Source organism: Lagopus leucura, unplaced genomic scaffold, assembly GCF_019238085.1.
Source record: "Lagopus leucura isolate 7727_CA_CO unplaced genomic scaffold, USGS_WTPT01 Super-Scaffold_100017, whole genome shotgun sequence".
NCBI classification, from domain to species: domain Eukaryota; kingdom Metazoa; phylum Chordata; class Aves; order Galliformes; family Phasianidae; genus Lagopus; species Lagopus leucura.
The window spans coordinates 15261983-15285723 of record NW_024962271.1 but is presented as its reverse complement, the minus strand read 5'-3'; the positions used below and the strand labels follow the sequence as shown (position 1 = coordinate 15285723).

The 23741-nt window shown below is 51.7% G+C and overlaps 2 protein-coding genes and 1 long non-coding RNA gene across 4 annotated transcripts; all 3 read left to right on the top strand.

Moving 5' to 3' along the window:
• The first annotated feature begins 103 nt into the window (after positions 1-103).
• On the top strand, positions 104-6042 carry LCAT (lecithin-cholesterol acyltransferase). The gene is made up of 6 exons (XM_042877263.1): positions 104-298; positions 2412-2568; positions 2859-2974; positions 3315-3410; positions 3681-3905; positions 4876-6042. Exons 1-6 carry the CDS (start codon positions 139-141, stop codon positions 5508-5510), a joined length of 1389 nt encoding a protein of 462 aa, XP_042733197.1. The 5' UTR covers positions 104-138; the 3' UTR covers positions 5511-6042.
• An 822-nt stretch (positions 6043-6864) lies between these two features.
• KIAA0895L (KIAA0895 like) lies at positions 6865-23388 on the top strand. 2 transcript variants are annotated; one of them, XM_042876993.1, is made up of 7 exons: positions 6865-7302; positions 12312-12455; positions 20591-20723; positions 20892-21197; positions 21805-21902; positions 22635-22795; positions 23233-23388. In XM_042876993.1, the coding sequence occupies exons 1-7, from the start codon at positions 6865-6867 to the stop codon at positions 23333-23335; spliced, it is 1383 nt and encodes a 460-aa protein (XP_042732927.1). In that variant the 3' UTR covers positions 23336-23388. The 2 variants fall into 2 exon arrangements, with proteins under 2 accessions (XP_042732927.1, XP_042732928.1); XM_042876994.1 differs by lacking the exon at positions 6865-7302 and adding an exon at positions 9813-11830.
• LOC122183199 lies at positions 17342-19135 on the top strand. The gene is made up of 2 exons (XR_006180158.1): positions 17342-18214; positions 18327-19135. It is a non-coding gene; the product is annotated as an uncharacterized LOC122183199 (long non-coding RNA).
• Positions 23389-23741: the final 353 nt, after the last annotated feature.

Genomic DNA, 23741 nt, shown 5'->3' with positions numbered 1-23741 from the left:
GTCCCTCCCAGTCCCTCCTCCCCATCCCGGCCAGCCCCTTGCAGCTCTCCCCTCCCCTGCAGCCCGGGCTCCTGGACCTGCCTAAGCTATAAAAGCCCGTTTGCTCCGTTTGCTGGAGGGAGCCCAGCCAAGCTGGCCATGGGGAGGACGGACGCTGGGCTCACGCTGCTGACGACGCTGCTGCTGCTGCTGCTAATCCTGCAGCCCACGTCCCAGTTTTGGCTCTTCAACGTGCTCTTTCCACCCACCACCACCCCAGAGGCACCCCCGACCAACAGGACACCACCCGTGGTGCTCGGTAAGGTGACAGCTGCCTGGTGAGTCCAGGGCGCTTTGCAGTCTCTGTGTGTCCTACCATGTAGGAGCTCTGAGGCTGCCATGCTCACTCCAGAAGAAATCAAAAGGGGTTCTGAAATCCCCCAGCACAGCTGAGGTGGGGTTCAGTTTTTGCCTTGCTTATGGGCTCTGCTGATGGAGGGGATAGGGGCTGCAACAGCCTCTGGATTGCAGCTCCATACTGCTGCTGCTTCTGTTCCAGTGGAATGGAAACTACCAACTCTTGCTCCCCTGCAGCTTGCCCTGTGCTTTTTGCAGTTAATTCATCCTCTGCTGTTGCAGGGCGTCTGACCCACAGCAGACAATCTTGCCTGGGCTACAGTGAGCTGGTGGGCAGCTTCTCCTTGCATCAGAGGTGCACAAAGAGGTGCACAGGGGCATCACCTGGGGAGGTGGGGATGGCACCATCCGCCTGACTGGAGTTGTTTGCAAGCAGTTGGCTGGCAGCGTGTGGCTGCAATCTGCCTCCTTCTGCCAACACTGGTGTGGGATTTTGCCACGAGAACTGTGCTGAGCAGGGGGGTTATTTTTCACCCTTTTCTTGACTCAGAAGGATTTTCCCTTTTAAAAAGAGAAGAGAAAAAGCAGAACATCCAAAGACTGACCCTATGAACTCCCTTCCCCGTGGAGTTCTCGATGCACAGGGCAGCCTGGCACACTGTTTGGCAGGCACACAGCCTCTGGCACTGTGTGGTTGGAGAGGCAGTGGCTGCAGCCTTGTTGGCCAGGAGGCTGTCACCATACCAGGGAGGGAATGGCACAGCACGAGTGACCTTGTGCCACTTCTCAAGATGGTGTGCAGCAGCAGGAGCATCTCCACTGCCCTTCTGTGAGCCTGCAGCTTGTTCAGACCCCCAGGCAGCCTCATTCTAAGCACCCCCCTCGAACCTCCCTTTCTCCCCTTTCCTGCCCCTGCCCCATGCCTCCATACCACCCTCAGCCCTGCCCCATGCCCTGTGCCCAGACTGGGGTGGTGGGGTGGTCGAGACGGCGCTCATGTGCAGCCCATCCCCCTGGGTCTGGTATCCCAGAAACCCCCAGTGCCCTTAGAACCAATGATAACCCCTCTGCCCCCACAGGAACTCCCTTAATAATTACCTAGTGTCCTCTCTGAGGTGAGGCAGAGATCAGAGCTAAGCACTGGGGTGCTGGCTGTACCAGGGGGAATGGTGAGGCAGGAGGAGGGCACCCAGCCACCCCCAGCACCCTTGGGATGCAGCCCCCCATGGGGCTGCCCCATGGGACACGGGCTGACCTCCTGTCCCAAGAACTGCCACCTGCTCTGCTTGCTTCCAGTGTAAGTCCAGCTCCCCAACTGAAGCCCAGGCTCTCCTGTGCCAGCATCCTCTCATGGATGTGCTGATCCTCACCCTGTGTTGAAAGCAGGATTAGAACTTCCCCATATGCACAGGTTTGAGGGAGCTGTGGAGCAGGTCGAGCAAGGCAGCCAGCATGCCCCATTCCCCTCTTACATGGTACAATGCACCTGCATCCCTGGGAATGCTCTGCCATGCCATGGAGCTGTGGCTGTGGCAGTTGGGATGCACTAGAGCATCCCCACACCAGGCTGCCCGCAGTGTGCAGGCCTTGGGCATCAGCACGTGGACAAATGATGGGTGTGATGAGTACAGCACTGGATGCGGTGGGGCTGGGCAGCTCCGAGGGGCACCAACCCTGTGGCTGCAGATAGGAGGAAGGAAACCCAGACAAGCTTGGGGAGAAACATAGGGGTGCTCCATGCTGGTTAGCTCCATTCTCTTGGGCCAATGCTGGATGAGGGTGGCAGCTTGGTGGTCCCATAGGATGCACTTTTAGCACTATTCCAATCCTTCTGTGCCCAACCTGTGTCTCCAAGTGCCCTAAGATGTGCTGTGCTTGGTGAGAACCAAGGCATAAGCAGGCTGGTCTCCATGAGTGCTGCTCCAGCGACATCCAGCAGCAACCAACTGCAGGTTCCTAGGGTGTCCCTAGCCAGGCAGCCCTGGGGGGGGCTGTGGGTCAAGGAAGCATGAGGCCAGGCAGCTCCACAAACTGAGATCTACCTGGCTGTAGTTTTCCTTCTGTGATGTCCCCAGTGCCTGGGTGCCTTGGGAACCAGCTGGAAGCCAAACTGGACAAGCCGGATGTAGTGAACTGGATGTGCTACCGCAAAACCGAGGACTATTTCACCATCTGGCTCAACCTCAACACGTTCCTGCCAGTGGGAGTTGACTGTTGGATTGATAACACCAGGTACCGCTCACCCCCATCCCAGGAGCTCCCCGGGTTAATGACCTACCAGGGATCTCCCTCCCCTCTCCTCCCTCTGTGGCCCTGACCCTGCACACAAACCGTCCTTCCTGGAATGTGTTGCGAACACAGCTCTCATCAACACTTTCTGAACACCTTCCCCTTTTCCCTGTCCCACCATGTGCTCATGACAGCCCGTCCTCAGCACCTCCTGCAGATGCTGCCAGCCTTCCCTGGAGCAGCAGGGTCAGGATGTGACCCCACTGCTGCCTTCTGTCCTGTTCCCTCCACAGGGTAGTGTACAACCGAACGGCTCGGAAAATGACCAACGCTCCCGGGGTGCACATTCGTGTGCCTGGCTTTGGCAAAACCTATTCTGTGGAGTACCTGGATCAGAGTAAACTGGCAGGTGAGAGGAGCCAGCTTCGTGGAGAGGCACAGGGTATCCAGGGCTGTCATGTATCACCCAACAGAAAGCAGCCCCTGTATCTGTGCAGTTCATCCCAGCTCAGTCCTGCGGAGCTGGTGGAACCCAGGTCACTTGGGTTAAGGATGATGTCCCCAGGACAATTCCTTTCCAGCTCCAAGTGCTGTGTTATGCCTCCAGGATGCATAGAATTGCAATCTCTGAGCAGAGCAGTCAAGCTACAGAGCTTAGCAGATGAAATTCCAGCCTGTGATCAGGATAAGAACAGAGAAAGGATAACAGAAGACCAAAGACATAAATCCAACCTGTTCTCTCTCTGCAGGTTACCTGCACACCCTGGTTCAGAACCTGGTGAACAACGGCTATGTGAGGGACCAGACAGTTCGGGCAGCCCCCTATGACTGGAGGGTTGGTCCCCGTAAGTCTGGGGTTGTGGCCGTATCACACGTGCAGGGAGGGAGGCAGGGTGGTTCTCAGTGAGCAGGCTGAGGAGTGGTGTGGTGGTTCAGCATGGTTGGTCATTCCTTGGACAGGGACGGCCGTCTGTGGCTGTGAATAGCACTCTCATGTGAATGTATGCGGTGGCACTTCTGGCATCTGTGCCCACACGTCTCTCTGGCTGAGGCTCTTAGTGTCAGCCTGGGGCTATGTGAAGCTGACCAAGAGCTGCTGTCTCTCTTGTCCACAGAGGAGCAGCCTGAATACTTCCAGAACCTGAAGGCACTGATAGAGGAGATGCACGATGAGTACCAGCAGCGCGTCTTCCTCATTGGGCACAGCATGGGCAACCTCAACGTCCTCTACTTCCTGCTCCAGCAGAAGCAAGCCTGGAAAGATCAGTACATCGGGGGCTTCATCTCGCTGGGGGCCCCTTGGGGAGGATCTGTCAAGCCACTGCGTGTCCTTGCATCAGGTGAGTGATTCCTTGTGTGCAGAGGCTTCTTCATTTTCTTTCTTTCCTGCAGAAATGGAAGAATGGCAATGAGCAGAGAGCAGACACTATGATAGAAGAACTGGGGGCCAGACAGCTGAGGGCTAGGGGTGAAATCAGAACTGCCCATCCTGGGCAAAAGTAATGTACCAGTCACACATCATGGGGCTAGGAAAGCAGTCTGGGCCACGCTCACTCTCTTCTCACTGCCTCCCCAGAAACTGGGGAGCTGCACTGCCTCCAACAGTGCAGGGCTGTGGGCTAGATGGGCTTTTACTCCAAGCAGTACAGCCTTTATGCAGCTGAGGACATGGAGGCCCCTGAAGGGACACACACACTGACCTACATCACTTGCTTGCATCTCCCTGTATCTCAGAGCCCATCCTCCATAAGCTTTTCTTTTTTCGGGCTTCTAACTTCCTTCACCTAGTTTCTCCTTAGCCTCTTTTCAGTCCAGAAAGCCACAATCACTTGCCTCACGCTGACAGCCCAAGTATCCACAAGTCACAACCTGAGCCTCCAAAATGCATGGAATTCATTTAAAAACACATGCTTGCAAATTTTAACATCTGATGCCTCGTATCACTCTTAGTCATCACATTTTTCCCTGTTATCACATGGGCCAGAGACATTTTTTTGAGGTAATTATATTGTTGCCTGGTCTTAAAACTAAAAACACCCAGGCTTGTAGGATGAATGCAGATTGACAACATATCATCAGCCCCGTTGGGCTCATCTCACTCATACGTGGAGGTGTAGGACTTGCAGGACTCAGCTGGTTAGGGACATTATCCGTCCAGCTTTGTCAACACTCGGCCTCTTCTTCCAGCTGGAGGACTGAAGTCAAAGAGGAGGGTCCTGATAGGTGCATGCTGACAGTCAGGAGTGGCCAAGAGGTGTCCAATCTCAGCTGCCCAAGAGTGTGTTTTGGTGCGGTCTGTCTGTCCTGCAGGTGATAATCAGGGCATCCCACTTATGTCCAACATCAAGCTGCGTGAAGAGCAGCGTATGACCACCACCAGCCCCTGGATGTTCCCTACGAGCTTGGCCTGGCCAGAGGACCATGTTTTCATCTCCACACCCTCCTACAATTACACCTACCGGGACTACCAGCAGTTCTTCACCGATGTCAACTTGGAGGATGGTTGGTACATGTGGGAGGACATGAAGGACTTGCTGAAGGGATTACCCCCTCCCGGTGTGGACACATATTGCCTTTATGGCACAGGCTATCCCACAGTGGAGACTTACATATACGATGAGCGTTTTCCTTACGAGGACCCTGTGGACATGGTTTATGGTGATGGGGACGACACTGTCAACAAACGCAGTTCAGAGCTGTGCAAGCGATGGAGCAACCAGCAAAAGCAGAAAGTGCATGTCCAGGAGCTGCGAGGCATTGACCACCTCAACATGGTCTTCAGCAACCTGACGCTCACCTCCATCAATGACATACTGCTGGGGAGCACCAAGGTTGGGGCTAGCAACAAGGAGCAGAGAGAGCCGGAGCAGATGGGTGCTCTTAGATCCAGCCCAGAGGTAGGGAGGAGGGGCCACAAAGTCCTTAAGGAGCCCAGAAAGAACTGAAGGAGGTGATGACCAGCTTCTCTCCATGCTTGTATCCACCAGAAGCTGGCATGAAGGGGAGTAAAGGACTCCGAGCTGGGTATCTATGAGAAGGAGCAAGAACAACAGCTCAGGTGGATGGGTTGGCACTCTCTTCCATTCTGAATGTTTGGGCTTTTTTTGTTTTGGGAGCAGTGATTAATTACACTTCAGAGTCTTGTCACTTCCCACTAGTGGATGGATAATTAACCACGCTGCCAGCTCATTAACATCACACTCGTGGATTACGGCGTGTGAGCAAGCCCTCAATGCTAGCAAGCTATCTTTAGACTCTTCAGGCCGTGGTGTCATAGCCTCTTTTTTATACAGGACTCCATATAAGCAAGATAGCACTCATGGTGCCGGGGCAGCCACCAGGGTGGGTAAGGACAGGATAGGCACAGCTTGCAGAAGGGCCCCCGCCAGCCCCCATCACACAGGCAACAAGCTGAGTCCCTGCTGCAAGACTGGCTTAGAATCAGCAGATCCACCTAATAAACATACTTGGCTTCTACACCTCTAGCCTCCTTTGTGCAGCGTCTCCCAGCTCGCCTACACGAGCGTGGCTGGGTGATAACCAATGTGCAATGGAAATCCAAAGGGAGATTTCGTTTAGGGTACCAGGGGAAAACATTCCACTCAGATGGCGGTGAGGTGGGTGCCCATCTCTGGGGGTACCCAAGGCCATGGATGGGCCATGGGCAGCCTGAGCTGGGGGGTCAGCTGGGTTGGAGCTCGATGGGCTTTGAGGTGGCTTCCAACCCAGCCGTTCTGTGCGTGTGTGAGAGCTGTGTGGTGAGCGGTGATGGGGCATGAGGCTCAAGGCTGCAGCAGGTTGGATGCTGGGGATGCGTTCTTCACCACCAGGCTCCCCAGGGACACAGCCACAGCCCCAAGCCTGCCAGTGTTGAAGAAGTGTTCGCACGGTGCTCTTCGATGTATGATCTGAGTTTGGGGTGATCCCGCGAGCTCGGGGTTAGTCTCAACGTCCTCCTTTGGAAAGCCCGTGAGATTCTCCTTTCCAGACAGCACCTCACAAGTGGGTGGCACACGCCACCAGGGCCTCATGGCACAACCACAGACGTGCCAAAATCTGGGATACGGGGCTGAGTCCACCGCACAGAGCAGCCCAAAACCATCCAGATGCTCACAGCCGCCATCCGCCATCTTCCCGCCGCCTCACACGGGGTGGGCGGAGCCTGGCGGGGCGGTGGGCGGGGCCTCCAGGCACGCGCCTCTCCCATTGGCTGCGAGAAGGCGGCCGCGGCGCGGATTGGCTGCGCGCGTCGGCGTGAGGGGGCGGCGGGGCAGCGGGGCCGCCGTCGCGCTGGAGGCGATGGTGCTGGACCCGGGGGCGGCGGGCGGGCAGGGCCGCGCGGGGCTGGACGCGCTGCCGGACCGCGATGGCTCCCGGCTGTGCTCGTGTCCTTCTCCACCGCCTCGCCCGGCGGCGTCCGGTTCACCCCGTTGCCCGCGGGGGAGCCGGCGTTTGTCGGAAACCGGCGCCGGGATGCGGCGGAGCGGCGGTCGCGGGAGGATGCGGGCCGCCGCGTCGCTGCCTCACATCGCGCGGGCGCGGGGTGAGGAGGGCGGCGGGGCCGGGAGGCGCAGCCCGTGTCTGCTCGTAGCGTTGCGGCCGCGCAACGTGGAGACCGAACGGGAGCGGTTCTTCAGGGAGCGCTTCGCCTACGATCCGCAGTTCGAATACGCCGAGCCCGTGCCCGAGGCGGTGCTGGAGAAATACCGCGACGCCTCCGATCGCTTCGTGGCGCAGGTGAGGGCGGCCGCAGGAGGACGGCAGGATGCTCCGGGCGCCGAGCGGCTCCGCTGTGCGGTGTCGGCGGCCGGCTGGGCCCGAAGGAATCCCGACTTGTGTCAGCAGCGGTGCAGCCAGCGGGAGCGGAGGGGATCGGTCCTCTGAACGGCACTGACGGGCCCGCATCTCAGTGAGGGACAGACCAGGAATGGGACAAACTCTGGAGCATGTCCTGAATAGGGAGCGGAGCTAAAGGGAGCTAAAGTGTGAGGGGTCTGAGCGCAGTCCTATGGGAGCGGCTGAGGGAATGGGGTGGGTCAGTGTGGAACTGCAGCCCTGACAGGAGGGTGTGGGGAGGGGTTCAGCCTCTGCGCCTGGGTGACAGCGATAGTGAGAGTGATGGCATCACTCTGCACCAGGGGAGGTTCAGGTCAGGTGCTGGGGAAACCTTTTTCTCCCAACAGGCAGTGAGGCTTTGGAACAGGCTGCCCAGGGAGAGGTTCAGGAAGCATGTTAATGTGGCAGTGAGGGACATGGCTAGATCTTAGAGGTCATCTTAGAGGTCTTTGCCAACCTAAAGGGGCCTACAGGAAGGCGGGGGAAGGGCTCATTGTTATGGAGTGTAGTGATATTACAAGGGGTTACAGCTGTGAAGTAAAAGGGGAGAGATTTAGATTAGATGTTAGGAAGAACTTCTTTACTTGGGCCTTGGCACAGGCTGCCTATAGAGGCTGTGGATGCCCTGTCCATGAAGCTGTTAGGGCCAGGCTGGATGGGGCCCTAGGAAGCCTGATGTGTGGCAATTGTCACCCCTGTGGTAGGAGTTGGGACTGAGTGGGCTTTAATGTCTCTTCTCATCCAACTGGTCCATGATAAAGTTTGATCCATGATTCATTATCTTGGCTCTGAGATCAGCAGCCACCACTAAGGCTGGCCAGGCTGAAGCTGCAGCACGTGCCATGCAGAGAGGCACTCCTCTGGCCTGCTCCTCGTCCTGACTGCTGCTGTGTGACCTTGCTTATCATCTTCTGGGTTGTTTGTTGCTTTGTTCTGTTTTGCTTGTCTAAGCTGTCCTTTAATTACATGTTCAACATACACCTTCTGTAGCTGATAAGAGAGTGACTCCTGGGGCTGGATCGTACTCTGTGCCTCAAACTGCCTACAGACCTGCAGCCGTAGTTGGGAGCTGGCAGGGAACCTTTGCACTGTTGCTTTAGAACTGACAGACCAAGAACTGAAATATCTGGCTGGCTTCATGCAAAGCAGTCCTCAGCCTGCATCCTGCTGGCTGAGCCTGGTTTGTTTTCTGGAAGGTGTAAAGGTTGTCCTGCGTGGCAGCACCCTTAACCCATAACTATCAGCAAGCACAGTGGATGGCAGCTAGGTTGTAGGCTCTTCTTAGAGCAGTCTGTGCCTTTTTCATCTTCACTTCAGTTGCTTTATAAGCTACCAAAATATTCCTGGCTGTTCTCTGCCACAGGTAGTAATCACGAACGAATGGCAGCAAACGGAGAGCGCTGGGTCATCAGTGCAGGAGGCAAAAAGAGTGGGCTCCTCAATGCTCTGCCTGCACACAAGAGCCACGTCACCTCTTGCTTCCTACTTCTCTAGAGGACTACAGTGTGTTACCCACATTGTTTGGTCTCTGTAAACAACTTTCCAAGCAGCTGGGCATTTCCAGTGCTGTTCCTGCTACACTTCTGCCCCAGTTAAACTGGTGCCAGCAATGCTGTTTCAGGGGAGATGCTTGGATTCCTGTAACGACCTCGGTGTGGCTTTTCTTTCACTCCTTCCTGTGTTTTAGTGTGTTTGGGTCTCTGACTAATGCAGTAAATTGAATTGCCCAGAGCTACTTCTCCACTTCTCTTCTGGTACAGCTGGCTTACAGTGTTCTCAAATGGGAATAATTGAAATTGTCTCTGTGCATTTTTTGGAATGAAATTAACTGTTCATAAACAATGTGAGTGTTCTCATCTTGTTCTTACACCCACTGCAAGAGATATTTGTGTTAAATATTTCTACCTATCTTTACAAGTTCTCTGTCTCTGTAATGTATCTTGGGAGAACAGAGGTTCTTCTGCCTTCTCAGTGAAGCACAGCATGTAGCAGTCAGGAGTGAGATGTGACATAGCACAGGTATTTCATCTGGAGGTGAGTGCTCAGGTGAAGGGGAGATGGACAGGAACCTGGCAGCAGTGGTGGCAGTGGTCCTCTGCTGGCACCCTGCTCTCAGCACCTTGTACTGATTTAACATCTTGGTGCAAGAGCAGACCAACCAGTTCCTTATTTTTTGTGTTTTGAGATTGATGCCCCCTTCAGTTCTGCTGAATCAGCTGTTCTGTGTTGTGGAGTATTTGGGGATTTCTTTTCTGGTGGTTTGTTGTTTTCTTCTTGTTGTTGTGGGTTATCTTGGTTTGGTTTTGGATTCTTGGTTTGTTATTTTAATTGGGAGCTGTTTTTATTTGTTGTTTGGGGGATTTTGATGTTTTTTGGAGGGCTCTTTGTTTTTCTTTGCCTTTGGTTTTGTTTTTAGAGGTGTTTGGAGTTTGTTGGTTTGTTTCATTTCCTTTTCCTATAGAAACAGAAAAAAATCAGAAGGCTCCTTCCAGCCCCTCTATGGCTTATGCTATTAGAGATCAAGAAGACTGTTGGCAGCCCAGTTCCTTGGAGGCATAAGAACAGCATCAACACAGGGCTTGGAGCACAGCTCGAGTGTTTGTTGTCCCTTGACACGTGGCCTGTGGGGCTGAGCTGGTGACAGGCTCCTGCTCCCAGCCAGGCCACTGACCGGGCAGGAAGGGCTGATGTGAGCTCAGCAGCTTCTCATAGAGCAAATGTGCTATCTTAGGAATGTTGCTGTCTGTGACTTGTCTGAAAGTTGCTGTAGTACATTCCCCTTCTGTCAGCTCTGTGCACCATCTGCACTCAGTTCCTCTTTGCCTGCTGCTTGCCGTCTTAGGGAATGGGGGACAAAGTGGGTAAACAAAGGTGATCCTTTCCTTCTGCAAGCCAGCAGGAGGGGCCTTGGTGGCTCTCCCACGTTCAGTTCAGTGCCTGTCTGGTGGCTGCTGCTGGACTGAGCTGCTGCAAGGGCACATGCTAAGGTGATCCTGGTCATTAGGAGGCAAAAGGAGAGCAAACCTCCCCAAGGGGAGAGCAGGTGTCAGATGTTAGAAGCAAGTAAGCTTCAGTAGGGAGGAAGAAGGAATGTAACTTCTGCAGGGCTCCAGCTGGTAGCTTCAGCAGTTAGCAAGGTTTTACTGTGGTAGGAGAAAGGGCAATCTGCTCCTGGGCTCAGAGGGCTTCTTTGCAGCTTCCACTGCTTCCTGACAGGTTTGTCTGTGGAGGGGGCCTCGGATAACACAGACCTGAGGTCTGATCCACAAAATCAGCTCCCACACTCAGTGTGAACTTGGCCTCTTGTTTGTGCGTGGCGTGAGGTTCAGTGCAAGTTGGTGGTGTGGAACTAACGCAGTAAAGAGGCGAGTTCTGACACTTGGAGTAAGAGTTTTAGCAAGTACGCTGCCAAAGAGCATGAGTGCCAGCCAGTCTGTTGTTAACTGTGTAACTATGTGCTTCTAGTTCCCTGCTGAAGCCATGTATTGTGGCACATAGCCTGGCTTGTTTGTGCAGTCAGCCCAGGTGTGCTGAACTCTGGCACCACAATCTTTTCCAGACTGTGAAATACCTGTGTTCAGCATATGTCGTCCCTCTTGCAGTAGGCAGGGGTCCCCTCAGGGACTGAACTTGCTGAAACAACATCAGGTGGATGACAAAGAGGACAACAGAGCTCAGGAGGAACAGTGAAATGCACACAGCTCGGCAGTGGCATTTTGTCCTGCAGCAGCAGGTGAGTAGGCATCTTGCAGGCAGGTTTACAGATGCAGTAAAGCTGCTGAAAGACTCCAAAACAACTGCAAAGGAGTGGTTGTAGTCATCCAAATTGGAATATGTATTAATAAACAGACTAGAGAGGGTCATTGCTAGCAAATGACTTCGGTGCATACTCACTTTAGGGAAAGAAAATGCTAATAAGTGCTCGTATAGAGGGTAACGTTAATAAAACAGCACGTGCTGCTGTTATTCACGTGCTGTTATTGCAGCACCATGGTTGTGCTGAGAGCCTGGAAGAAGCAGCAGAAGAAGCAGTGCTGCCCGAGCAAATACTCTCTGTGGGAGCTTTACTGCAGGGCATGCCCGTGTGCTGAGAGGGAGCACATTTGCACTCCTGACTTTTTCATGTCCTGACTGTGTTGAAATCGTTGTTTCTACAGAGATTCTCCAAAGCAGATGTGGTGGCCAGTGAAGAACAAACATTTTGAGCCGCACGGTGGTTTTAACGACTTCCTCACCTCTTTTTAACATTCTCTGCAGCTGATTCATACTAACTCTGTTGTCCTGAGCTATCAGAGCACAACAAAGATCTCTTCTGTAGCTCCAGAATGACCAGTCGTGAACCCGTTCTGTTTCCATACTTGCTACTTTCGTGCCAGGCCAGAAGATGTCCTGTGCCAGGAGCTGTGCTGTATCAACTGCCTTCTGGGCTGTGAGTTCCTGAAACCAATCCAGTGTTGCAATAAGAAAACTAATAAGCAAGTTGATAAGATTTGCAAACACTTGAGTTTGAAAGAAGAAGTGAAAGCAGGAAAGATGAAAACAATCACGGCTTTAGCATCTAGAGGGAGCGTGCTACGTACAGTGAGGCTGTTTCACTTCTGGTTTGCCCAGTTCTGCTAATGAACACTCGTGAGCATTAGTGGGACAATAGAATGAAGACAGTGTGTGCCATGCTGACTGTGTTATGTATTGATCTATCTGGTACTCAGCTGTCAACAAGACATTCCATTTCTCTCCCACAGAAACGTCTCACCTCCCAGGCATTTGACACTAAGTAGTTTTTTGAACCCTTTCTCAGGGATTTCCTCAGCTGGGCTCTGTTACACCTGGGGGTTTTGGTTCTGTAGAAGATGGCACTTGAGAGTGGAGAAGGTATTCTGACTGACACTTCATTTCTATGTGTGTGACAGGCCATTAGGATCATTCATGCTGTCCTGGAGAAGTATGGGACCTATGAGAGCTTCGAAGTTGCCACTGGTGGGAGACTGCTGAGCAAGTGCCAGATCTGGTCTGTTATCCGAAAGTACATGCAGAAGGAAGGCTGCGCAGGGGAGGTAATCATTGTCCTTGGTTGTTTCTTTTTTAATGGTTCATGAAATAAACGTGCAGAATGTTTTTCTGCTTTGCTCTTGTTCAGCAAAGCATCAGTTCTGATAATGGAGTTGAATTAAGAAGTGTTTTGGACACAAAGAAGAAACATACTTGCTGGGGGAAAGAAGCTCGAGAGATTCACGTCTCAGGGCAGGAGTTAAAGCAGTAGCTGAGACCTGAGTTTGTAGTTGAGGATTCTGTAAACAAACTTGGTGGCGGTTTTGTTTGCAGAAGTATTTCACAAAGGAATTCAGCAATCCTCTGCATTGCTGTGTTGCTTTTACAGACACTGAGCTCATTCTGAGCAGCTTCTTCAAGCCATTTGTGGCTCCCAGAAGAGGCCAGAGCAGTGTAAGAGCCTGGATATGGGTTGGGCAAACATGGTACAGCTATAGGATTATTTTTAACCTGACCATTGCCTGATGCACTCTTAAAGCCAGTGTGTTTTGTGCAGCTTTTGGAAAGCTGAGAGCTGGAGCAGCACCTCTTTGCACAGAGCCACATGCAAAGAGTGGAGCACAGAGAGGGCTGCACCAGCAGCTGCCCTGCGTGTTCCTGAAGCTGGCTTGTACAGAACAGCAGGGCTTGGAGCAGAAAAGGACGAAGGGAAGAAGGTCTGCCTTTCTCTGTAGCCTGCAGTAAATTACTCTGCTTTTCTCCTCTAAACTGTGGCTTCCTTCTATCTCTGCCACGGCTCCTGGCTTGCAGTCCTGAAGTTAGGAGGCTGGTGCCCCACCGATTTGCCTGCATTTCTCATTCCAGAAATATCTCCCTTCTAAGCTAAGGGAGCTGAGCTTAAGGAGAAGAGCTACCACTTGTCTACGTAGACAGGCATGCAGGGCTGAGGCTATTTTGCTGTGTCCATGAGGTATCAATTACCGTTGGGATGGATGACCTATTTCTGCTAGCAGTGGTATGGCAGAAATCTGTGGCAGCTGGGTTCATTCGTGTGTTCAGAGGCAGAGTTGGGGGAGAGATTTCCGGCTTTTCTTTGGCACATGCTGGGTTATGGTGCTTTCAAACTCTACTCTGAGGTTTTAAGAGTAGAAAATACCTTGTTAAGATGTTATTAGTGGTAAATCAGCTGTGTGGGATGGAGGGTGGAAAGCTTGTAGCATCTCTTACCACTTGTTGCTGCACGTCCTGAGCTGCTTTCTGGAGGTGCCCCTTGAGTGCAAGCCTGGGTCTGGTGAAGCAGGAGGGATTTTCAGCTGGCTTCCTGAATTTAGCCAAATAACCCTCCTTTCCAAACAGCTCAGAACTCCTGCTGCTCTGTAACAGAGGAATTGCAAGGAACTGAGCCAAAAATCTGGAAGATTTAAACAAGCAGTATAAATGCATTCCTTCCTTTCTTGTTGTTTACCTCTGGGTTCCTGCCTGTCAGGAGCACTGTGCCTTTCTCTCTCATCTCAAAGTCACGGTGAAAAAGTGGAAACAAAACATATCTGTGGTCTCTGCCTGCTGCATTGTACTGCTGATGCCACTGTCACAGCTGCTTGGTTGCAAAGCTGCTCTCCTGCTGCACAGCAGAGCTCACTGGGATTATAAAGCAGGGTGAGGAGTCTGAGGATTTATCTGTGTTACAAGAGCGATTCCTGGCAGCTGGATGTTCACAGGGAAGAGGGATGCCCCGTGGCTTTGTATAAGGAGCTTTCTCCTATTCCTGCCTACAGTGTATCTGCCAAACACTTCCACGGCCCCAGATCCAAGTGGTGAGAAGTATTTCTGGACCAATTGTGTTCTGTCTCTTAATTTGATTAATTGATTGAATTCAGCTGTTGTATTCTTATTTGTTAATCTCAAACATATTGAGCTCTACCTGGGCAGAAAGATTTATTTTCTTAGCTGTTAGTCCAGCCCTGTATAATTTTTCCTTTGTTCAGGGGCTCTAAGGGTTCAATTATTATGTTTGTACATTGGAATGCAAGGTACGTGGCTTGTGTTTTTTCTGAAACTTTTGATAAGTGCTTTTAAAACCATTCAAGCGTCAGTTTATGTATAACCAGCCATTACAGGCTGCATTGAGTTTCTCTGGGGAAGGAAAAAGGGAAATGTTTCACCTGTGCTTTGTATAGCAAACACTGTCAAACTTTGCTTCTGGTACTGGATAAAAACTTGCTGCCATTTCTGCGCCCTGATGGGGAACAGAGCAGCTTCCCCTCCTTGCTGCCTGTGTATGTGTTTGCTGTCTTCTCTCTGCTGTACCCTGTCTGTCCTTCACTGCTGTTTGCTTTTCTGTTGCTGCTTTTGTGTTGCTCACTAATTATGATGGATTTCTTACAAAAAGAAACTCCATCTCATGGGGCCCCACAGGTTTCCGAGCTGCCAGGCGCTGCGCTGCTGCAAGCACCCTCTGGTTCTCCCATCACCTTTGCTGCAGTGTTGCTTTGACAGGGTGCAGGAGGCACCATGATCCAGAGGGGTCAGCATGGATTTTCCTGGCACAGTTCTCAGCCCTGCAGTAGTTTCTCCATCAGACCTGGAAGAGCACACTGCCACCACACTGCTGCAACTCCAGGCAGCTCCCACGCCTCTTTGACCTATGATACAGGCTTCTAGGCACTGGGAGCAGCCCAGAAACCTCATGGTGTTGCTTATTTGTGGGCTGGGGTTGCAGTGTGGGCTGTTGGTCTGCAGCTGAGGAAAACGTAGTCAAAAGCTTGTCCCTGATGTGGTCAAAGTGTTTGCAAGGGGCTGCAGGTGTACGAGCATGGCTGCTGCTTTCCCTGCCTGGCTGGGCTGCGAGGTGACTGCAGACCTTCAGCTACAACCCCTGCAGCAACCAGAAACACAAAATCAGAACTTGTGCTGCTTCTTTCCAGCTAATCAGCAAGTAAACAACACCTTAGGGAATACAAAAACCAGAGTTGCCTGGCCCAAGTGAAGTCCCAGGACAAATACTTGTGCAGCATCTAAATGAGTCTTTCCAAAACTCGCCAAGAAGATGGTTATTTGGGAACATGGTAGGAAAGGAAAGTCACTTCAGTGCATCAGCGATCTGAACTGCCTGCAAATGGGCAGGGCTGGTGGCACTGGCTGCCAAGGAGATGTCAGTGCAGAGTGCTCCTTTTGTGCCCCCATCCCTGGCACTTGTGGTGTGGAGGGATGGTCTGAGCTGTGATGAAGGCAGGATGCCAGTTTCCAGCACCCCAGGGAGCGTGTTTATGGGTAAGTATTTGCACTGCAGTGAACTTTGCATATTCAAGAGTTTCTTTGTTGTAGTCCAAGCTGCAGGTTCTGAGGCTTTTCTGGTTCTGTTCTGGCTCAGGGCTGAGGTGATGCTGCTGGAGCTCAGATGCCTGCTTTCCATTATTCATGGATTTCCCAGCTGCTCAGTTTGCACTAAAGAAACCTCTGACCGTTGGTAAGTACTGTGTAGTAATCCAGGCATTGTGAAATGTTCTTAAATAATGCTGGCTAGTGTGTCCTCAGGTTCTGGCAGTGGTGCTGGCCCGGCCCATCCCACCACACCCTGCCAGTACAGAGCAGATGCACACACTGCTGTCAGTGCTGCTGGCAGGCTTTGGCCCCATCAGCATGCTCTGCTTCTTCCTGCAGTTCTTAGGGAGCTCTTTCCTCTGTCATTACACCCACAAACTGGACAGACTGCTTAATAGACCACAAGGATGTGCTGGAGTTTGTGCTTAAAATTTGGGCACTCTGTGAAACAATGGTGATGGGAGTTGCACTGACCTTGCAAGGATCTGTGCTTTCCAGTGGAAGCATCAGGTTTCAGTGCCAGCTGCTGAATCCAGAAACATGCTGTGGGCAGTGCAACGCGAGCAGTCAAGCTGCAGTCTTCCCTGGAGGTATGCAGAATTGCACCCAGAGGGTTGGCTTTGCATGGAGCAGCTCTTGGAGCTTCTGTCTGATGAGACAAAACAACATCATCACTGCACTGTCAAACAAACACATTTCCTGCCCAACCTGCTCAGAAGACCTTCACCCTTTTCCCCTCAATGTCACGTGGCCTTCTGCCTCTGCAGTGCAGTGCCTTCTATTCAGGAGAAGGTGTTCAAGAGAATCCATTCATATGTCTAACAGATTTGAGCCACTGTAAACCTCCCACAACAGGTTGCACAGTTCACTGGTGCTTCTTTGTCCTGAATCTGCTTCCTAATCACTTCACTTGATGTTGTCTAGCTCTTGTATAGAAACAGAAATAGATTCCATTTCATGTAGTTGGGTTTAGCGTTGTCTTTACCTTTTCTTTACCACAAGAGAGGAAAAAAAAATAAGTGGCTTCTGTGCCTGATGGTGACTTTGTGCCTACACATGAAGGATTGCCCCAAGACCCCTTGTACAGTGATCTGATAGGGTTGCCAAGCCCAGTGATGGTTGACTCGTGCTACAGTATAAATCCAGAGAAAGTGATTCAGCTCTCAACCTTTTAAACAGAGTGCTCTGTCACAGGTGTTTACAGTTTATTAAAGCTGAGGCATCTCTCTCTGTGGGTCTCTTGATGAGGAGCTTTGTGCAAAAAGGGACCTCCCTGACCAAGATGGACCCTGGCAGCACACCCAGATGGCAGCAGGGGTAAGGCCTTGTTAGGCATCCCTGGGGCTGCCACCCCCATCCAGCAAAATCCTGCTTGAGCAGGGTGTACAATCAATAGGTGTACAGAGATGTAAAAATCAATTGGCTTACAGAGTTTTAGGCTAAGTAAGATTGTCACAACAGAAAGGTAATAAGTGGAAAAGGCTTACCAATGCTGTAGGCTCACAATATTCTCCACAAGGAGTAACCTCTAGGAAAGGATCCTTCCTCACTGGCAGTCAGCATTTAAATGGGATCTAGGAGAGGTGCAGCCAGGCTCCATCCCTTCCTGCAGCACAGGTGAATTGCCTTCAGCTGTGTTCCCATGGCTGACCCATTGCTTGCCTCAGGTGGTCAATCAGAGGTTCAGGCCATGATTCAGCAGCTCCTATACAGCAAGGAATATTCACTTCCTTCTCCCCTGAGCAGAACCCTGGTGTTCAGAATGCTTTCTTTCCTCTGTTAGAGTGCATCAGAATGAATGTAGGTTTAGAAACCAGGGCTGTATGAAGAAGCAATTTAATCTGCAGCTGGTCTGAGGGATGCTTTTTGCCTTTGGGTGAAATACAAGAGGAGAAAATCCATAGGCCCTGTGTCACTCCTGTGGTCAGCAGTGGGAGAAAAATGTCTGAACTTCCAGCAAATCCATCCCTATCAAATAAGGAGCAACCTGTGCTGCAGATGAAAGAGTTGCCATCTTCAGCAAGGCATTCCTCTTACAGCAGAGGAAGAAGCCACAGGCAGATCAGGCTATCGTAAGGCTGGTTAGTTTTCTTTGGTGGTGGGGATGAAGGTACAGACAGGAGGGGAGAGCTGGATGTCATGAGAACAGCAGAGTTGGTCTGCATGGAGCACTGACCTCAGGAATTCGATTCTTGCAGTTAAACTCTTGGGTTTATGCAATCTCTCTCTCACTTGTGTGGGTGCTCTTACAGTGTTGTTTTCAGTCAGCTTTTCAAATACTGAAACTTGAGCTGTTCAGGGGATGCCAAGTGAGCAACACCCTCCCAAAAGCTGCCAGCTGGGATAACCCCAAAGAAGCAGTTCCCAGTGGAACAGACATTAGAGGGGACATAGAAAACCACTGAATACAAGTCATCGTCCTTGAGGAGTTTGCCACAGCATGGACAACTGGGCAGTGTATTTTTCTGACTATTTACTTTTTAAACAGGCTGATGGAAAGCAGGTATAAGTGAGAACAGTTATGCTAGGGAAGAGGTTATCTTTTCTGCAGCTACCCAGTATCTCATATCCTAAATCCCAACCTCCTCGTGGTTTGTTTTTCTTTTTTCCTGTAGGGACAACTAAGAGTGACAAGGCAGCAAGATGTCCCAGCCAGCCAAGCACTGTGTGTTGGATGGTGTCCTTGAAGTTGAGCCCCACAAGCTGACACAGCACATCAAATCCTGTGTTCCCTGGAACAGCTGTAGGTCAGACAGCAAAGGACTGTCACAGGAGTTCAGGCATTAGTTCTGTGCTGAAGAACACAGCAGTGGCTTTGGAGGAGCAGGAGGAGTACTGTGACAATGAAATGCATTTTTGTCTTTAAGTTCTCTCTTGTCTTCCCTTCCCCTCTCAGCTTCCAGGATTTCAACCTCAGCTGTTTTCATTTGGGATTGCAATGCTTCTTGTTGTGTTCGTATCACACCCAGTTGATATAATGGATAGGAATGAGTTAAAATAATACCAGAGTTTGGCTCCTATGTGCCTCCTCCTTTCTGCTTATGTGAAACTGTCTCCAGTTTTCAGCCACCTCTCCTAAAATCTGCAGGACTCAGCTCACTGGGGTCCCGGGTTTGGACTTGTGCCTTAGGCTGAGGTTGGAGCAGTGACCTCTGAGTGCAGGCTGGATGTGGGGAGGGGCAGTGGGAGGACGAGTTTTAATTATTTTGAATTGCTTTCTGGAACAGAAGTAAAGTTGAAGGGATGTGCACATTAAAGTGGCAAGTCTTTCCTCTGTCTTTCATGTATGTGATCCAGTTAAACCATTGCCATGTAAGTCTTTTTATGCTGTTAATTTGCCCAGTAGTCGGTGTTGCTCTGTTACATTGCACTCCTGGCTTTAATGAACAGCATTGTACAATAATAAATCTGGGTTTAAAACAAACTGATTTAGTCTCCTCTCTTTTTTAGAAAGAAAAAGAGACGAAAGCTATAATGTAGCAGTAAATCAGTGCTTCGGTTTGGGCTGTGCTAGCAATTTTGCAGTGAAACCTGAGAAGCTTGAAGGCGATGCTCAGGATTACAATGTTGTCAGGTTTCTGCTTTTCAACCTGGACAGTTTCAGCTCTGAAACAGATGGTTTTTAGAGTTCACACATACGTGGCAGAGGGATTTTTGAGATGTGTGCCAATGCAAACACCTCCTGTGACCTTGGCTATATGGAGTTTGGTTCTTCGTATCACAGGAGAGGCACAAGATCCACCTCCAGGGTGGGTCAGAGAGCAATCATGCTGACATGAGCTATTTCCTTCTGTGTAAAGGTGTTCACCAGTTGTGCTGTTAATCACAGCTGACAAATGTCCAGGTGGGAAGCATGGCTATATGTGTGTGGCTGGCAGCTCTTGGCTGCAAGTGTGTTGGATGGATCTGTTCTTGTTGCACTTTTCTTGAAGCGCTAAAAGCAATAATAAAAAGGAGATGAAGATGTGAGAATGGAGCTAGGTTCCCTTGTGAGAGATTTTTGGCAGCTGCTCTATAAGTAGGACATACTACAAAGCAGATGAAGCCTATGAGAAACATTCCCACTGCGGTGCTCAAGGGATGGATGAGAAGGTTCTGCTGGAGCAAAGTGATCATTGCTCTTTGTGCTTCATTTCCTAGAGTGTTGCTCTGGAAGACTTGAGCTATGGAAGTAGGAACATGTGGTGGCACACTGATGCTGCTTGTGCAAATCTGCTGTGCTCTGCCCTCAGCTGTGTGCACAGCACCTTCCCAGGTTTGGGTTTTAGGGAGGTTATCCATCTGTCTTGGTCCTGCAGCACACTGGGAGCCATCTGCAGCTGGACAGAAGGTGGGGATGGAAGGATGGGATGCGCAGGGCAGCCAGCCAGCTTCCCCACAGCCTGCTCAGATTTTGTGGTTGTGATTAGCTGAAAGGAGCTACTTCGTATTGGGCTCCAGGCCCATCCTGCTACATCTCGGGGGGCAGTGCCCACCCAACCCTGCTCAGCCATGTGACCATCACCATGCGTGTCCCCTCTCTGCAAGCACACCAGTGGATGTGGTTTGGCTTTCCTAGGGTGCAGGAATATTACCAAACGTGTTAGGGCAAGCATTTCACAGAATCTCTGAAAAACAGGATGCTTGAGGTATCTTGGAAGCCATCGTGTCCAACCCTCTACTCAAGCACCCACCTAGAGCAGGCGGTCATCCATTTCTTCATCAGTTCAAGGAAGCCTCCTGGTATCTCTAGTTTTGATGTATTTCCTCTCTGGATTGGAATAGTTGTAGTGCGTTTCCTTTAGAGGTTTTGAAGAGTTGCCCAAAGTACCATCTGCTGTTTCTGAGCCGGTGAAAGATCGCTAACGTGGCTGCTTGCCTCCTCCTCTCTCCTCTGCAGGTAGTGGTGCAGCTCACCGATGATCTCCTGTCGCAGGCTGTGATGATGGTGGAGGACAGCCGGCCAACACTGGCCATCAACCTGTCTGGAGCCCGGCAGTTCTGGCTGGAGGGCATGCTGCGCCATGAGATAGGTCAGTGGGGCACTGGGAGGACCGTGGGCACAGCAGGGAGGATGCTGAGCATCCTCAGTGTCGTCATGGGGATGTGGGGATAGCAGGCAGGATGGACGCAGTAGGGTTGAGATTCTTGAGGCTCTCCAAGTTGTCCCCAGCTGACGACGCTTGCTGTTATCTCCTCAGGCACACACTACATCCGTGGGGTGAACAACACCCGCCAGCCCTGGCACAGCTCGGAGGGCCGCAAGCAGTACAGCCTGAAGCCTGCCAACCCCACAGAGGAAGGTTTGGCCAGCCTGCACAGTGTCCTCTTCCGCAAGCAGCCCTTCCTCTGGCGTGCAGCCTTGCTCTACTACACCATTGAGAGGGCCAGCCGCCTCTCCTTCTCCGCGCTCTTCCAGGACCTGGAGCAATACGTCCAGGATGCTGGCATCCGGTGGGAGTACTGCGTGCGGGCCAAGCGGGGCCAGACTGACACCTCACAGCCAGGTACAAAGCCTTCCATGTTTTGGGGGGATTTTTGTATTTCTGTGGATGCATTCTGGTGCTGGGTGGCTTTGCCATCACCAGCCAGAGAATCCTTCCACGCTGCCCTCTCATCCTCCCTCATCCCCAGCTCTGTTTTCATATAGATTTACACTTTCCTTTGTGGTGTATTTTTCAATACCCAGCTGCCCCTTCACCTCTCTGGCTGCTGTCCATCAGGTAGGGATGGATGAGGCATCCTGGGGAGCCCCGTGGCGTCCTCCCACTCTGATGGATCTTAGCCCTTCCTTGCACAGCCCCTCAAGGAGCCAAAGGAGGAAAAAGATAAGCATTTTGAGGATGCTTTTAGATTCTAGCAGTTAAAAAAAAAAGCGATCACATAGCATGTGTAAAATGGTGAGACTCCGGTGCCTGTCCCTTTTTCCTAAGGGCTGGGGAATGGAGCCTTGCTGCTCTCTGCTGCCCAGGCTTCTCCCTGGCGGGGGACCCCAGTGCTGGCTCTGCTCATCCTCTGAGTCTTTTCCTTCCTGCCAGCCCCAACACATTTGGGAAGATAGGGTTTATCCTGGAGTCATCTCCTGGTGTTTCCCAGGCCCTCTCTCTTTTCCAGGCTGCTTCAGTAAGGACCAGGTGTACCTGGATGGGATTCTCCGCATCCTGCGACATCGGCAGACAATCGACTTCCCATTGCTGGCTGCTCTTGGAAAGGTAAGAGCCTGGGGTCACAGTTCAAGCTCCACACTGGCAAGGGGCTTTCTGGTTTTAGGCAGCCAGATGTGCTGTCCTGGTGAGAGCAAATAGGATTTTTCCTAGGGCACCGAGACACTGTATCAGACACTGTCTCACCTTCTATCCAGACAGCAACATCAAGCAGCAGCATACAGGCAGCCCACGTGCAGGCAGCTCTGCATGCAGCACCAACAGGAACACAGCATTATCATGAGCCCTTTCTGCTTTGCCTTCCTTCTGCCCAGAAACGGTCAGGTTTTATGGTCAGCCTGCACTACGAACGCAGCCTTGGCTCCAGCTCTGTGAGGCCATCTCACTTCCTTCCACATCTCTCCTCACCAGCCCCTGTATGTAGGGGCACAGCTCTTCATGTTTGGTCTTTGGCTCCTCTTTTGCTGTACCCATCCTGCCCTGACCCAAAGCTCAGGTGCAGGCATCACCAGCTTCTCCTGTCTACGTATTTTCCCAAAGCTGAGACCTGGCTCAGCCAAATACTTGCCCTGCAGGCATTTTTGCCTCTGCAGATGTTTTTTTTCTCCCATGTCTTTCTTTCAAAACTTACCTCAAGCCTTCATTTCCATCCCTTGGCAGTCCATGGTCCCATTTGGGCAGTGTGAGTGTAGAAAACCCAGCCAGGCAGGCAAAGAGGGTCACAGGGGAATAGAACCCTTTCATTTGCACATGCTGATCCATCCCTTTGCTTCCCACCAGGTCTCCTACGAAGATGTGAACCGCCTGAAGAAATTTGGTGTCCTGGAGAAGGCTCGCATCCCCCATTTCATGCAGGACCTGGAGCGGTACATGAAGCAGCTCGACCACATTGTCACCACCAACCAGCTGGATGAGCAGGAGCTGGAAGAGCTGCTGCCTGAGTGAGCAGCGCTGTGCACCCCACGGCCGCCCCGCGTGCCTCAGTGCATCCTGCCAGCATTTGGCTGACGCTGGCTCTATTTATTCAGTATTTATTGGGGCTGTCAGGCCAGTTTTTGCCTGAAGAAGATGGCACAGCTCGGGCTTCTGCCCAGGAGGCTCATGTGCATGTACTGCTGTGCAGGGTAGCACAGCTGAGATGGTCGGTGTGGTTGTTGTTGATTTCCCCCCTGCCTAGGTCCGTGCATTTTGGGGAACGCTGTGCTACTCCGCGTGGTTTTGGGGAAACGAGGGGTTAGAGGGAGCAAGGGCAGAGCCTAGGAGCTGCACCAGTCCAGGGTCCTCAAGGTTCCAAGTGGTGCTCTCCTCATGTCCTCCCTGACGGGCAGGAAGGACTTCAGTCCCCCCAGATAACGACCTCTGCTCTCCCTGCTTCTAGATACCTGCCCCGTCATTGCAGACCGTGCAGACCTACAAGTAAACACGACTGCACCCCAAATACGTGCTCTGCCAGGCATCACGGCACAAAGGACTCGGGGTAGGGATCTGGCTTGATGTTACGAAAAAAGGTGTAATAAAACCCATGTAATGGAAACTTTGTGTGGACCAAACCTTACGGACAGCATCAAGTGCAAAAGCCAGGCTGGTGCTACTGGCACTAACCACAGAGCTCACTCACATGGGCAAAGCTGCATGGTGCTGAGCTGGTGCGTCAGGGGCAGGAAGGGGTCACCAGTGTGCAAAACCACCTAATGAGCAGGAACAGCAAGAATAAATCAAAGCAGGCAACAGCAGATGTTGCCTTGAGCTGTGTGTGGTTTCTAACGTGGAATCTCTGCCACAGTCACAGCACCTCAGCTATGCTATCTGTGGGGGAGCTTTTACAAAACAAAAAGATTTGCTTTTCAATTCTGTTGGAACCTTTCATCTGACTGAGCTCCCCTAAAG